The sequence below is a fragment of the Thunnus albacares genome, chromosome 4 (genome assembly GCF_914725855.1).
Source record: "Thunnus albacares chromosome 4, fThuAlb1.1, whole genome shotgun sequence".
In the NCBI taxonomy this organism is placed as follows: domain Eukaryota; kingdom Metazoa; phylum Chordata; class Actinopteri; order Scombriformes; family Scombridae; genus Thunnus; species Thunnus albacares.
The window spans coordinates 7,708,390-7,723,199 of NC_058109.1; the positions used below are offsets into that span (position 1 = coordinate 7,708,390).

The 14,810-nt window shown below is 36.9% G+C and overlaps 1 protein-coding gene across 1 annotated transcript; it reads right to left on the reverse strand.

Annotated features, from left to right (window-relative positions):
* Positions 1–3,076: 3,076 nt before the first annotated feature.
* LOC122980450 (soluble scavenger receptor cysteine-rich domain-containing protein SSC5D-like) lies at positions 3,077–14,098 on the reverse strand. Its single transcript, XM_044348482.1, has 5 exons — positions 13,718–14,098; positions 8,515–9,078; positions 6,525–6,817; positions 5,498–5,625; positions 3,077–3,457 (listed from the first exon to the last, which is right to left on the reverse strand). Exons 1-5 carry the CDS (start codon positions 13,866–13,868, stop codon positions 3,268–3,270), a joined length of 1,326 nt encoding a protein of 441 aa, XP_044204417.1. The 5' UTR covers positions 13,869–14,098; the 3' UTR covers positions 3,077–3,267.
* Between the last annotated feature and the right edge of the window lie 712 nt (positions 14,099–14,810).

The following is a 14,810-nucleotide window of genomic DNA, read 5'->3' on the forward strand; positions in this document are numbered from 1 at the left end:
CCTGTGACATTTGGTTGTTGGGCAACCAAATTTTATATTTGTAAAAAAAAAAACTAAAAAAAAAACTTATTTTAACAAGTTTGAATTTTTTATGGAGGGCTATTCTCATATTCCACTCTGTAGAGAATGAAGAGTTTTGTACATAATGCTGTAAAGTGAAATGATGGCCCAGATATGAGGATGTACTATAATTATTTTGTTATTACAACAGATGTCTTACTTAATACAGATATTTAAATAAGAGTTGCTCCATATAATGTTAATTCACCTTTCTTAGAATAATTACAATGAGACACTTTGACATTTTGAATTTGTAGTTTGTTTGCTAACAGACACTATGGGATTACTAAACCTGAAAACATCTCACTAATGTTGTCACCATTAGTCAATTAGGTTTTAAAGAATAACTAAATTGCTAAGGTCCACCTATTTATTGGTGTCAATGACCATGTATTCATGCTTGTGAAAATTGAATTATAATGTGATTAAGCAACCTTGAGCAAAGCCCTAGATTACCTGCTATGACTGATCTCTCTATGATTTCAATAAAATATAATATCTGCTTATGGCAGTTATGGTATGGTTATGGTTTAATAGATTTGTTTATGGCAATTAAACTATATGGATAAGTTATGGTTAGGGTTAGACAACGAAAACAAACATAACTGCATATTTTTGTGATCTGATGTATGTCTCCTGTCTGCCCAAAATGATAAAATATTTGCCCGGGGCACAACCAACTGGTAACAGTTATACCTTAAAGGATGTAACCCTCACTAGATAAGTTTAAAAAACATTTTTTAAAGAGACATTGTATTTAAACTATCTGAGGCACCTGTATGAAGTATTGATCCACCCATAGCTGCACTCTGTTCTGTCAAACTCAAATTAAGATTTATAATCCCATGACGTACAAAAACTACACAAGTCCCAGTCTCTTTAAAAAAAAAATGAGTAGCATCTATTCAAATGAAAGGAAAGCTCAATGAGATTGTTTCCTTACTTGCAGTCTGCAAACCATAAGTTTGTGTGCTTCCAGTGAATTGGACAATATCTTGTTGGTTTATGTGGACAGAGGAACAGTCATAAGCTGTGGCTATCTTAAATGTTTAATGCTAATAACACTTTCAAGATATTCTCCTGTCAAAGTCGTAAAATATTTGACCATCGTATTGTACTTTAACTGCCTGGGAGGAAAATGATACGATGCTACAAAATCAAAATGTCAATGTAAGCTAATATAAGCACCTAGCCATTATGTTGCGTAGCTTCAGATATTTTGCTCAGTTTACACTGTTTTTGTTTTTGTTTAAGCCATAACCACTACACTAAACCACTCTGTCGGCCTGAAGGACTGTCTTATTAAAAGTATTGATAACAAGCGTCATGACGAAAGTGATGAAATTGTTATCTGTTGGCCGTTTTCACATGAAGGTCTACAGGTTTTTGTAAGCAAATGCAAAGATGTTTATCACAATCTTATGTTGGCTTTATTGTAATTTGAACCTTGTTTGAATTTTTAAAGACATTATTTGTATGTTTTGGGTTTTTTTCTTTTGCTTTATACAGTATTATAATAAAAACATTCACACAGCGGCCATTTTGAAGACTTGGGATGTTTTATCTTGCTAGCACTGTGCTACACAACTCCTGCTAACCAAGATGAAACACATGTAGCTTGTTCAAGCCACTGTTTATAACTGAAAAACATGTTGCAAATAATATATGTTCATATTTTAATATTTTGGCCCGTAAATGTTGCTCTAGCTAACGTTAGCTAGGTTCTCGTACTGTAGTAAAGTAAGCTAGCTAGCTTCCAAGCTAACTAGAGTCAAACTATCATTGGCTGCTAGCAGCTGTTATAGCAGCTTCTTGTGTGTGGAAATTAACAGTTTTGTACACTTTCTGACCAATTTTTCAATAAGGCTGCTGTGAGACTTAAGTTGGAGGGTTTTTTTCATGATTCTGGTGAGGTCACTGTTGATTGATTATTATTTTTTTTGTCTTCTGTACAAAACAAATAACAGCTGACATAACTTTGACCACAGTGGTTATTATAATGTCATTAAACAGACAGCTTAAATTTTAATGGATTCTCTTGCCTGTTGCTGCTGTGGATTTTATGATATTGTGTGATCTGTGATTTATAATCCAAACTAATAGGTTTTAAAAAAAACTGCATACAAATTTATAAATTGTATACTTTGGTGAAATGTGTCTGTCTGTGACTATCAAAACCACAACAGCCAGGCGCAGTGACTTCATTAAGTCTTGTTGTTGAGTATTTGGTACTGATATTGTTTACTGATAATATGCTAATCAATGCTATAGCAGGAGAGATAAACAGTTGATGGTCAAGAAATGGTTCCAGCTCATAACTTCCTGAAAACCATGATTTATAATTTTTACATTTCTGTTTGTTTATGGATTAAACAAGATACAGTACTGTTTTTACAACATACCATGGTGAAACATGCTGACGGTATCAATACCGCCAACCATTTCCATTACCGTCATTAGCGTTGTTTTCAGAGGACACCATGAACACACAGCAGCCTGCTTTTGTTCACAGTTTAAACTTTTTTTGATGTTACGCCTTATACAGTCAAATGAAGCTGCAACATACAGACTGCTGCTCAGTGAATAAAATCCAAGGTGATCATGCTGTGAAGTAATTTAACTATATTTTAGCACTAATAGAAGGATTCCAGGAAACGTTGTTGATTATCGTGATAATACCGTTTACTGTGATATTTGTAATTGTTTATTAGTGAACTTAGGAGGTGCTGGTAGGTGGTTTTGAACTTTGGACAGACCCAGGCTAGCTGTTTCCCCTTACTTCCAGTCTTTATGCTAAGCTAGGCTAAACAGGTCTTGCGTATTTACTGTAGCATATTTCCCAAATTGTTGAACTATTCCTTTAAGGCACAATGGGGTCTGACCTCCCAGTTGCATGTTATATAAAAGTGACAATAAATAACAATATTCTGCCAGCCATCTCTTTATTGCTTTTTTAATAATTACAAAATTAGGAAACAAAGACTTTTAAAAAAAAAAGTCGTTATAAAGATGTTCGTAAAAATTAAAATATTTTTAATACCGACACTGTTAGGATTGTAAATATAATCACATACATCCATCAAATCGGTAACATTTATAATACATTTATGATTAACTACTGATTGTTGATTAAATCTCAATTAATGCATTTTTGAATATCAATCAGGAAGAAACAGAACACATGCATACATACACATGTATGTATGATTAAAGCCTTTCCTCTTTCCTTCCACGTTTATTGAAAACCTTCCAGGTCTTCTTCTCCGCCTTTGGTTGATGCCCTCTTTTTCTGCTGCTGACCTGTCCTCCCAGCAACTCATAGCTGTCCTCAAATAGCGTTTTTCCACTCACAGTATAGCTGACGTCGGACCAGGTGAGGACAGAGCCTTGGTACGGCCTGAAAACACAAACACATACTTTATATATTGAAATGATGAATTTAAACCAAGTCCAAAAAGTTTGCAATCCTTTTTTGATAAAGGATATTTAACTGTAAAATGTCACTTTGGTTTATATTGTCAATTAAGGCATTTTAAGGAATAAGTTAAGGTGTGGTGTGTTTCATGGTTTTTGCACCATGTTAAGGGTTTTTACTCTTTAAAAAAATTTCAATCCATTAATTTATCCATTAATTATCCCTTTAATACCCATTAATGAATACCTTAATTTCATCTTTATTAATGGGTAAATTAATGGAATTTTAAGGTTAAAGAAATGAAAGGATTTTGTTTCATGATGCAACATAAAATATATTTATAAAGGCCTGGGCTGGGTAACAATATTGATACCTTACTTTGTGAAATATAAACTATATGTTTTAACATCATTTAACAAATTCAACAATTCAACTACTCAGGGACTCAATAAAATATAGTCTGGTGTCTGTGTTTGATTGACAGCAGCTGCCACTGATGTTACACCATACAGAACAAAGTAAACAAACTGCTGTAGCTATAAGTCATAGATTTGGACAAAGTGACATTTGCAGATATGTTCACATGGTGTTTAATGTGCTGCAACAAGCTAAGGTGCAGGACAAGATGTGTGTTCATGTTTGTTAGTTAGATAAGAAGAAGACTTTAGCAGAAAAGCTAATGTGAGTTGTTGTTCAGAGTCTGTGGCTACTGCGATGTGTAGCAGGATGCAATCAGGCTCAGTGTGACTGTCTGCTCTGCCTCTGACTGAAGACTTCATTTGAAATAAGGACTCCAGGTACATAAGCAGATGGCAGAACAGTATTTAATTGAAATAATGTCAAATAGGGGGCACCATCATGAAAAGAAAGAATTTAAAATATAAAGTTCTTTTGGTTTCTGATTTGAGAACACAGGACAAGTGATTTAGAGAGCAGATATGTTGATGTAGTGGACAAAAAAAGACTTTAAAATAGGAAGTATCTCCCAGACCCCTCAACTATCCACAGTGATAGTGCAATCTGTTCTTGGTTTGATTTCTCTATGTGAACTTCGGGGTCATTTGAAAGTTGAAAGCTTCAGACTCAGAAATATTTCAGAGATAATCTTAGCTGCATTAGCTAGCTAGCCAAGATTTCGTGACTTCATACAAGAATGAAACGTAACGTAGATGAAATGTTGAGATGAGCTAATGTTTGCTTGTACTGTTACTTCTACAGTTTGTACTCTGAAGACCTGGATACTGTTAGTATGAATTGAAGTAGTGTTAGGTAGGTATACAGTCTCAGGTCTAGTATCTGAGATGAACCTGAAATTTGTCAAAAACCAAATTCTTTGTCAATGTTTACACTGTTTTTTGTCAATGTTTTTTCAGCTGCCATATAAGATAAGAGCCATATAGATAAGACTTTATTGATCCCGAGAGGGAAAATTTGCATGTTACAGCAGTGCAGGAAACAGATAAGAGTATAGAGTATATATAAGAGTAATAAATACAACAAAATAAGAAGTCAAGTAAATGACATTCAGTCTACATACATTATAAACATTACAATACTTAGGCTATATACATGACCTGACTTGTGCATTGTAAAAAAAAAAAAGTGCAAACTATGTGCAGAAGTAATAGTTCTGTTCTGGTAGATGTAGCTATAATTATATACGGTATGTATTTATAAAGGTGAAGTAGTGAATACAGAATAAATTAAATATGTAGTAGTGTTACCTTATTTATTTTGTATTCACTACTTCACCTATGTAACTACATATATAACTATATATATAACTACATATATAATCACCATATTGGAGTGATAGCACCTTTAGATATAATATAAACTTATTATAAATCCAGTCTTGACTTTGGTTTAAATGTAAACCTCGTTTGACGATTTGTGCAACATAACCAATAAACCTCAATTTGAACAGACTTGATCCTTACTGGTGTAACCTGACTATAAAGTTATAAAACAACTGATCTCTCTCTCACACACACACACACACACACACACAGAGGGTCATACCTGTAGACATCACGGGTCATGTAGTTGAAGATTTCTTTGTGGCTGAGAGCATAATCCCATATCTGGACATCTGTCACCTGACCGTCAATACCTGAAAATTCAATCATAGGCTCACCTGACCACACATTCTGAACACACACACACACACACACACACACACATACACACACACACACACACACCAACATACATGGACACAAAGAGTGAAGAATAAGACATATCAGGCTTTGGATACACACACAATACTTCTAAGTAAATCAGTGCATTGTTGGTTTGGCTCTGCACATGAGATTTGTTGACAATAAGAAAAATATAGAAAGTCGACAGATATCTTTTAAAGATGGCTGCTCTATTGAGGGAACATTTAAAGTGAGGAGAACCTTGAAAATGTGATACAAGACAGGAGGAGCAGACAGAGGGACTGATACGTATGGGAGCAAAAATTAGGCTTGATTGCACAGTTCCACCATGATTAATATTTATAAAGCAGAATCTAACAATGTTTTTTACACTGTTTATGCAGATTCAAGAACCAACAAATGCACTGTTTATTAAATTAAACACTAAAATTTGGAGATTTAGCAAACTTTAAAATGGTTCAAATCATGTATAGAGTTAAAATTCAATTATTACATGAAAGTACCCAAAAACTGTTTAAAATGAGAGAAAGTCAACATGATTTGAGAGGAATTTACATGTTTAAAAAATACATTGTGAGGACTAATGTAAGAAACATTGTATTTATGAAACTTATGGAACAGCTGAAAATATGTAGCACTCTTAGTAATGTTAAAAAAATTTTTAAAAATCATTTGCTGATCAAATATAAAAATGTATATTCAGAATTTAACACTGGCATTGTTTCCAACTGTGCGATTGAGAAATAGCATTTTTATAGGTTTTTTTTTTCTTTTTTCTTTTTTGCAGACTCAAAAAAAAGATGAAAAGACAGTTTCATAATCAGGCTGTAGCAACAAAAATGTTAAACAAATTAGATGTGCTTCAGCTTGCACTACTCTTTCCTCACCCGAAAAGGCAGGATCTTCCTGATGCTCATGTTTGAGCCACTAAACACCTGGACCACACTGTTGGTGTCCACAGTGAGGCAGACTCTGGTCCAGATTTCCGGTCCAATGAGTGACTGGAACTTTATGTTGGGTGTGAAGTACCAGTAGTAGTAACCGGAACTGGGCATGTACAGTGAATACTTATCAGAGCCACTGACTCCCAGAACTATTGGGTTTCTGCTGGCTGGACTCAGTGTGAAGATTCTGCTTGATGTTTCAAAGTCAATGAGATAACGCAGACACACGGACACACCTGCAGGGGTCATGGAGAGTGTTAATAAGTAAGTGTAAGTAAACAACAAACACATTAACAGCTTTTGGTTGTTGTAGTACATTCATTTAAAAGGGAAGAGCCTAAAACACACAATAGAAATGTGCCTGTGCAGTTATAATCCACCTCAGATGAAGGTTCACATTTTCTTTCACGCTTTAAGTCAGCGTTGACTTTTTTGTGTTGTTGATTGTTGGTCGGGGACAAAACAAGACATTTCAGGACATCATCTTGGGCTCTGGAAAACTGTGATGGACATTTTTTTTTTACCATTTTCTGACGTTTTATGGACAAAACAACTAATCGATTAATCAGGAAAATAATTGGCAGATTAATCGATAATGAAAATAATCATTAGTTTGCAGCATTATATTGCATACTGACATTTCCCACACTGTTTACATAAATTATGCCTACAATAAGTTACTGTATATCATCAGTTGGAACAAGTAGTTCCAGTGTAACAACTACACATTGTTCTCAAATTGTAAAAACAAAACCAAAAGAAGCAGGGAAATGAAAGTGAGTTGTGGGCTGCATGTTTGTTTCTGAGAGACATGGTCAATATAAATTTAACCCTAATAAGTATCGCCAACGTGAAAGCAGCATCATGTAGATCATCATGTAGGTGCTTGGACTCTGGTTGTCTCCTACGTGTGCATGTGTCTGTATACAGGCTGCTGTCAATAAATGCAATGATAGTATAATAATAATAACAGATGGAAGCTACAAAGGTCCTACTGTAAAGCCACTATGCTTATAGTGGTAACGGTACATTACATTCAATGTGTTGGTGACAGTAGAGTGTTGTGAAATAACTCTTCATCTATGAAATTATTCCTTGTGTCTCATTTTTGGCATTTCTCATTTATGTGTATATACTGTTTCTATGGCCTAGTTCTGTATTTCACAGATTATTTTTGGTCTGTAGAACAGAATTAATGGACTTCTCAAAAAAGTGCATTAAAGGACAGGTTCACAATTTTTCAAGTCTGTCTTAAAACAACAGTCAGATGCCCAAATAAACACTGAATAGGTTTTTCTTTTGCTTGCTGTAATCATTCCTCATGTTCATACTGACCATTAGAAGATCCCTTCATAATGCACTTACAACGGAAGTGATGGGGGACAAAATCCACAGTCCTCCTTCTGTGTAAAAATGTATTTAAAATTTTATCTGAAGCTAATATGAAGCTTTCAAATGAGTCAAATCAAGTAGATGTCTTTCAACGTTACAGTCTCTTTAGTGCCAAAGTTCCTCTTTTTGTTACTATACTTCCACCACAGCTCAACAAAGAAACACTGTCTGAGGAAACAAAAAGAGGGAATTTGATGCTAAAAAGACTGTAAATGTGGCAGATATCCACTTGAAAAGACACACTTGAAAAATTGTGAACCTTTCCTTTAAGTGTTAAATTATGCTTTAACACATACTGTAAGTCTTTAATGCAGCTCTTTGACAGAGAAAGTTTCACAAACAAACACAAATGTGCTGGATTCGGTTCTTGTTCTGCTTCTTTCCCTCTCAAGAATCAAATTATTGTATCATCTGATAGCATCACCTCTTAACTTTAGAAATATCAGAGAAATAATGGGAGCAAATCTGTAGATCAAAATAATATTTTGGATTTCAGATGCTGACTCAGTGTTTCTGTTTGGTTGTTAGTGAATATACTCACCAGTAGTGGGAGGCGCCGTGGTGGTCCAGCTAGGGTAGGTGGTGGCGGGGTAGGGACGTGTGGGGTAGGGACGAGTGGTGTAGGGACGTGTGGGGTAGGGACGAGTGGTGTAGGGACGTGTGGGGTAGGGACGAGTGGGGTAGGGACGAGTGGGGTAGGGACGTGTGGGGTAGGGACGTGTGGGATAGTCATGGGTGGGGTAGGGATGAGTAGGGTAGGGATGAGTGGGGTATTCATGGGTGGGGTGCGGTTCAGTGGGGTAAGGCCAAGTGGGGTAGGTCCAAGTGGGGTAGGGCCAAGTGGGGTCGGGCCAAGTGGGGTAGGGACGGGTGGGGTAGGGCCAAGTGGAGTAGCGTCGGGTGGGGTAGCGTCGGGTGGGGTAGGGACGGGTGGGGTAGCGTCGGGTGGGGTAGCGTCGGGTGGGGTAGGGACGGGTGGGGTAGGGACGGGTTTGGTAGGTAGGAGTGGGAGCAGTGGAATTAGCGAAATAGGGGGGATAGAAAGATATTCCTCCATAACGTGACAACGTGACCATCTTCCAGTTTAAATTTGATTGAGGGGGAGCTGGAGAAAGAAAAGAGGAAGAGTTACCACACAAACAAGTTGTCAGCACGATATAAAGTCAATTCTTTCTACTCATGCTTTATATGGCATGTTTTCTGCTTCCATCATGTGTTTCATTGTGTGACTCTCACATTTATACCATACATTACAGCAGTGGTTCCCAACCTTTTTGGCTTGTGACCTCATAAAATAAAACAAAGTCTACCTGGGATCCCTCATCACACTTTGGATTCTAATGAAAGAGGACTTATTTTCTTTTATTTTAATAACTTTTAGAGGCTTTGGGAGATCAAATACACTAATTCAGAATAAATAAAGCAAAAATTATAGGAAAGCTGTCCTGTCCTGTCCTGTCATCTTGCGACCCCTTAGATTAATCCAGCGACCCCTTGTGGGCACCCCGACCCCCAGGTTGGGAACCACTACAATACAGTATACTGTGTTAATTAGAGTTGATTGTATTTTATCATTATTAATGGATATGTCTGGTGTTATTCTAGATTTGATGTTATTGTCAACAAATCCCCTAAAAAGACAAAAAAACAACAATCTATTAGTCCATCACTCAATACTCTCTGACTTCCCTGCCCCATCTGTGGCACTCAGCCCCAAGACCACTGGTCCAAACTGAGGATGTACATCTTTCAAGCCGCTATAATCAATATTTTTTACAATAACAATGTGACAGTGTGTAATGTGAGGGGTGCCGCTCGTAGTGATGATCCTACAAAGAATTATCTGCAGCTCCCTTCGGCTTTACGGAGCTTTATAGTGAGTTTCAGCTCATTGTTTAGCTGCAACTTTACTGTTTTGGTTCACTCTCTGCGCTCTCATAGCATCGTTTTCAGCCACAGCAGGCAGCTGTTTTCAGCTCTAAAAACCCACTGTACACTACCTGCTCAGCAATAGGGCAAAAACAGAGCTAAAAAGGAGACAATATTGGACTTACATTCAGCAGAAGGACAGAAGTGGCCAAAAAAAAACAGTTAATGCAGGTTTAACAATCCTTTTTAGATTCCTAAAACAGCTGGTCCCTGTAGTTTTTAGGAATTGTTCCTCAAACAGGGTAAAATAATACATTTGTTGGGAACTACTTTCTGCAGCGGATGAGTACTTCCGACAGCAGGACGGTGTGTGTGGGATTGAGTCAAAATAAGTGTTTGTATTCATGGTAGTGAAGCAACATGTCACCCAGTGCAGCAGTGTGGCTTTACAGCAGAAAGGAATAAGATATATCAGACTCCCAGAGAACAAAAGGGACTGAAGCACACCGATTAATTCACAGCCTTTAATTGTTCAACACTACTGTGTCTTAATCACAGTAGTGTTGAAACCTTAATCTGTTTGCACAGTTAAAAGCTGTGAATTAATCACTGTGCTCCAGTGCCTTTTATTCTCAGGAAGTCTGCCGTCCTCGAACTGAGAAGCACGTGATTCAGCTGCATTTTGCTGGAAGATGTGCGGAGAAACCTGTTTCAACAAGAGATATCAGGCTTTGGATACACACACAATGTTTGTTTGTAGAATTAATATTAATATAATGAATTAATATAAAGATTTGATTATAGAATATAACCCGATTTATCCTTTGAGAAGTTTTATCATGAGTTTGAACACAAGTTATCATCATAATTAATTATTAAGTTTTAAAAATATATCCTGAAGTTAATGTCAATAAATCTCACCAAAGTACACTGAATCACTGATAAAGTCAGAGACATATTTCATTACACAGTAAACAAACTTACACAAAATGTACACAATCTTGGTTCCCTGTTTTCAGTGTGTGTGTGTGTGTGTGTGTGTGTGTGTGGGAGAGAGAGAGAGAGGAAATGGGTCTTTGAGATTTGTCGCAAGCTATGTCCCAGTTCCACACTACATGCTAACAGTACGCAGTATTCACTAGCTGTCATTATATAAGAAATCTTTTTGCTCTTACTGAAAAGGCTTCAAACTGTGACTTCAGAATGCTGCCAAACAAACTTCACAAAGTTAAAGCTGAATGGTTTTCCAAATGTTTAGTTTTGTTGTGTGTCAGGTTTTTTTTTTTTTTTTTTTGAGCTGTCTCACCAATATCCACAGTTAGATGTCATTTTGTTGCCGCTGTGAGTAGCTCCTCTGTTTCCTTTATGCTTTGCATTGTTGGACAATAATGTCCATCAACAGTAGAACCTTCAAAAATCAGGTGTTGTTTTGGTCTGAATACTAATTTCACTTTTTTTTAAAAACCAGTATTTTTTGGCATATTATGCCTTTCTGACAGAGTTCACAGTAGCACCTTTCGACAACAACATGCAACAAAGATCCACAGTTGGACTCAAACTGGGGATGTTGGGGTTCATGGTCAGTGCTTTAAACCCTAGACCACCACGGTGCTCCATAATTCTTAATTATGAAAGGATATGGTTGATGATTTTCCATATTTTTCTTATTGTCACCAAATCTCATGTAGAACCAAAACAACAAGTACAGGTATTGTGTTTGTATCTAATTCTGATATATCTTACTCCTCTGTGCCGTAGAGCTCCATTGTTGTACAAAAAACAAAACACATCAATGAGCCACACCACTGCACTGGGTGACATGTTCCTTCACCACAAAGAGTCTAAAAACAAAGGCTCCAAAGACTAATAACAGCGATTACATTGTACTACATTGTACCGTAGTCTTAGGGGTGAAGGAACATGTCACCCAGTGCAGCAGTGTAGCTCATTGATGTGTTTTTAACAGTTCTTGGACAACAATGGAGCTCTACGACACAGAGGAATAAGATATATCAGACTTTAGATACACACACAATACTTGTTAGTACATCAGTTCATTGTTGGTTTGGTTCTGCACATGAGATTTGTTGTCAATAAGAAAAATATAGAAAATCACCTGCCATATATCATTGGTCCCATTTTAAGGTGCATCACTTACTTGTTAATTGATTGATTGTATTAAATTACATGTTTTTTTTTATTCAGTGGCTAGTTGGGATCCTGAGCTACACTAATGTGAACATGTGTTAGTTTGTATGTTAGTGTTACGACTGTTGTGGCGTTAAGTCTGTCATATGTTGTCTGTTGTGCTATTTGTCACTGTGCATGCGTGACTAAACCAGTCGTTTCCTCATTGAACTAAAAAACTCAAAACCAAAAGTTGCTTAGAGTCAGTCTGCAGTCTGTCTGCAAGCGTCAGTCTTACCAAAACCACAGAAGAAACGGAACGAAAACTGTGAACTTTAGCCCGACTGCACTGACTAATCCTACCTGAACCAGCATTTGTATCCTGTTTTGCTATCATATGTACACACTTGTTATCTACCTGCTGGAGGAATATTTACATATTCTACCGTTGGCTCCTCTGAATAAAAGATTCAAGATTCAAGATTTAGTTTATTTGCATTTTCTTGTGTATTTGCATACACGAAAAAAACGAAATACTGTTCCTTCCAGCCCACAGCAGTGCAACAACAACAGAAAGGGTAAAGATATACTGCATATCTTATTGTATTGTATTGTATTTATTTATCAGGACTGTGTACAGTTTTTAACATAAATGATGCACTGTACCAGATTTAGCTAGTTTTCATCTGCAGTCCCTTACAATTACAACATCTAACAGCACAATAACAAACAATACAAAGCAAAAAACACACACAGGACACACTACACAAAATACAAAGCCACACACAACAGCACATCATGTACACCCACACGTCGACCAGAAATCAACAATGCAAGTATGTCAAACCAAAAGCAAGATTATTTGAGAAGATCATGAGATCAAATCCAGACTCAGTGACCACAGAGCTGAGCGTCCTTCAGCAGATTCTTCAACCTGGTTCTGAATGCACTGATTGAACTGCAGTTCTTCATATCTGGACATTCCTCTGAGTTGTGTCTTTCACAGAAAAAGCTGATGGTCCAAATGCAGTGTGACGAAATGGTATGGTACAATCATGTATAGAAGATATTCTGGAGGATCTAACAGAACTTATTGAGCGAGTGTACACAAAGTCACATAGTGGAGGAGGGACCAAACCATTTAAAATTTTATAAACTAGGCACAAATTTGAGAATAATCTAAAATTCTCCAGTACTCTACAGTGATGGAAATGCATTGGCTTCTTGTCAAGAGTTTTTAGAGTTTGTTTGTATAAGGACTCAAGAGATTTTATGGCTTTTTTCCAGCCTGCCCCCAACATGTGATGCAATAAGACATACAGGAAAAAACTACAGCATGAAGAAATATCTTGGCTGCGTCCAAAGAGAGACAGTTTCTAATATGTCTAAATTTGCTAAATTGTACTTTATAGTTTTAAGTGTTTCAAAACAATTCCCCTTTTTTTTAAAAAAATAATGAAAACATATAAACCCCAAGAGAAAATAAAACAAAAAAAGAACGAGCAGTTAGCAGCGCAGTTTGTTGAAGTGCATTAATGTCTCAGTTAGACAGCTCTTACATGTAAATGGAGGAGTTGTATCATCCATTTTGCTGTCCAGAGTCTGCTAAATGGATAAAGTGTATAACCTGCATTTAACCAGCAAGTCAATTGCAATATATAAGAATATCTTAATCTCCCTTAAAAGTATTTATAGTGTGTGTGTGTGTGTGTGTGTGTGTGTGTGTGTGTGTGTGTGTGTGTGTGTACCTGATGTAGTTGGCCATGTTGGTGGTCTTTGAGTAGCAGTCGAAGTTCTTGCAGATATAGTCGTAATTAAACGATCGGTATTAATAAAAAACCCAAACCCTATGACAACCAATGCGACGGGAACAAAAAGCAGTTTCCCCATCATCTTCATCCTTGCCGGGCTGATCAGAGTCTCTGCAGTGATGCGTCTGTTTATCCTCCCTATGCAGAGACGATGTGTTTGTCTTTCTCTCGGGTATTTGACCAGGCTGCTCTTCAGCTTGTAAACTCTCGTTTCCGTGTTCTGACGTCAACAGACACTTTAAGTTTCATTTCTGGGCACAGAGACATTCCCGCCACATCCTTCCCTCTCCTCACTGGTAGGAGAGGGAAGGACATGGCGGACCAAACGCTAAATCACAGTGTTGAACTTGACCATTTATGGTCCGAAGCTGTCTTCAACTTGTTTGATAACAGGCTAATCAAATATATAGTGTCCTATTTTATAATTACATTTTTCGTGTGAACAGAAAAACATGGGAATCCACGTGCTTTTCCAATTTTCGTCTTCAAATCAGCAATTGGAATAGAAATTAAACCTAAAGCAAAAAACGTTTTTATTGTTATATCTATATTACCTGCTCCCTACTGCATCTCTACAAAAACAAAGTCATTGGCTATGCTTGCGATAGATAGATAGATAGATAGATAGATAGATAGATAGATAGATAGATAGATAGATAGATAGATAGATGAGGGAAGTTTTTGAGTTCATTAAGCACCTGCAGCATCCCGCCCCGGCAGAGACATGTTGCCGGTCGACAAGATCTGTCAGGATTTAACTATAATAAATGTTCTTCCGTGTTCTTCTGTGTTACATACACACACACACACAGTCCAGGTTCATACAGCCATAAAGCACTTTATGACAAGTTACACATGTGCCGAATTTCGCAGCACATCTGGCTTATTCAGAAAATATTCAAAATGTGTTTTCTGAGGTCTGCAGATTTGCAGTAAAGCGAAGTAAATCTTTAAATGACACAGCTTTGGACGGAGGGTACACGAACCATGTATCATAAGTGTCTTTTTTTCGTATATATGAAGGAATTGT

Coding starts and splice junctions, on each gene's coding strand:
- LOC122980450 (XM_044348482.1), bottom strand. CDS start 13,868: ATGAAGATGATGGGGAAACTGCTTTTTGTTCCCGTCGCATTGGTTGTC. Junction 6,818..8,514: donor CACGGCGCCTCCCACTACTG/GTGAGTATATTC, acceptor TGACCCCTGCAG/GTGTGTCCGTGTGTCTGCGT. Junction 5,626..6,524: donor GGAAGATCCTGCCTTTTCGG/GTGAGGAAAGAG, acceptor GTGTGTGTTCAG/AATGTGTGGTCAGGTGAGCC.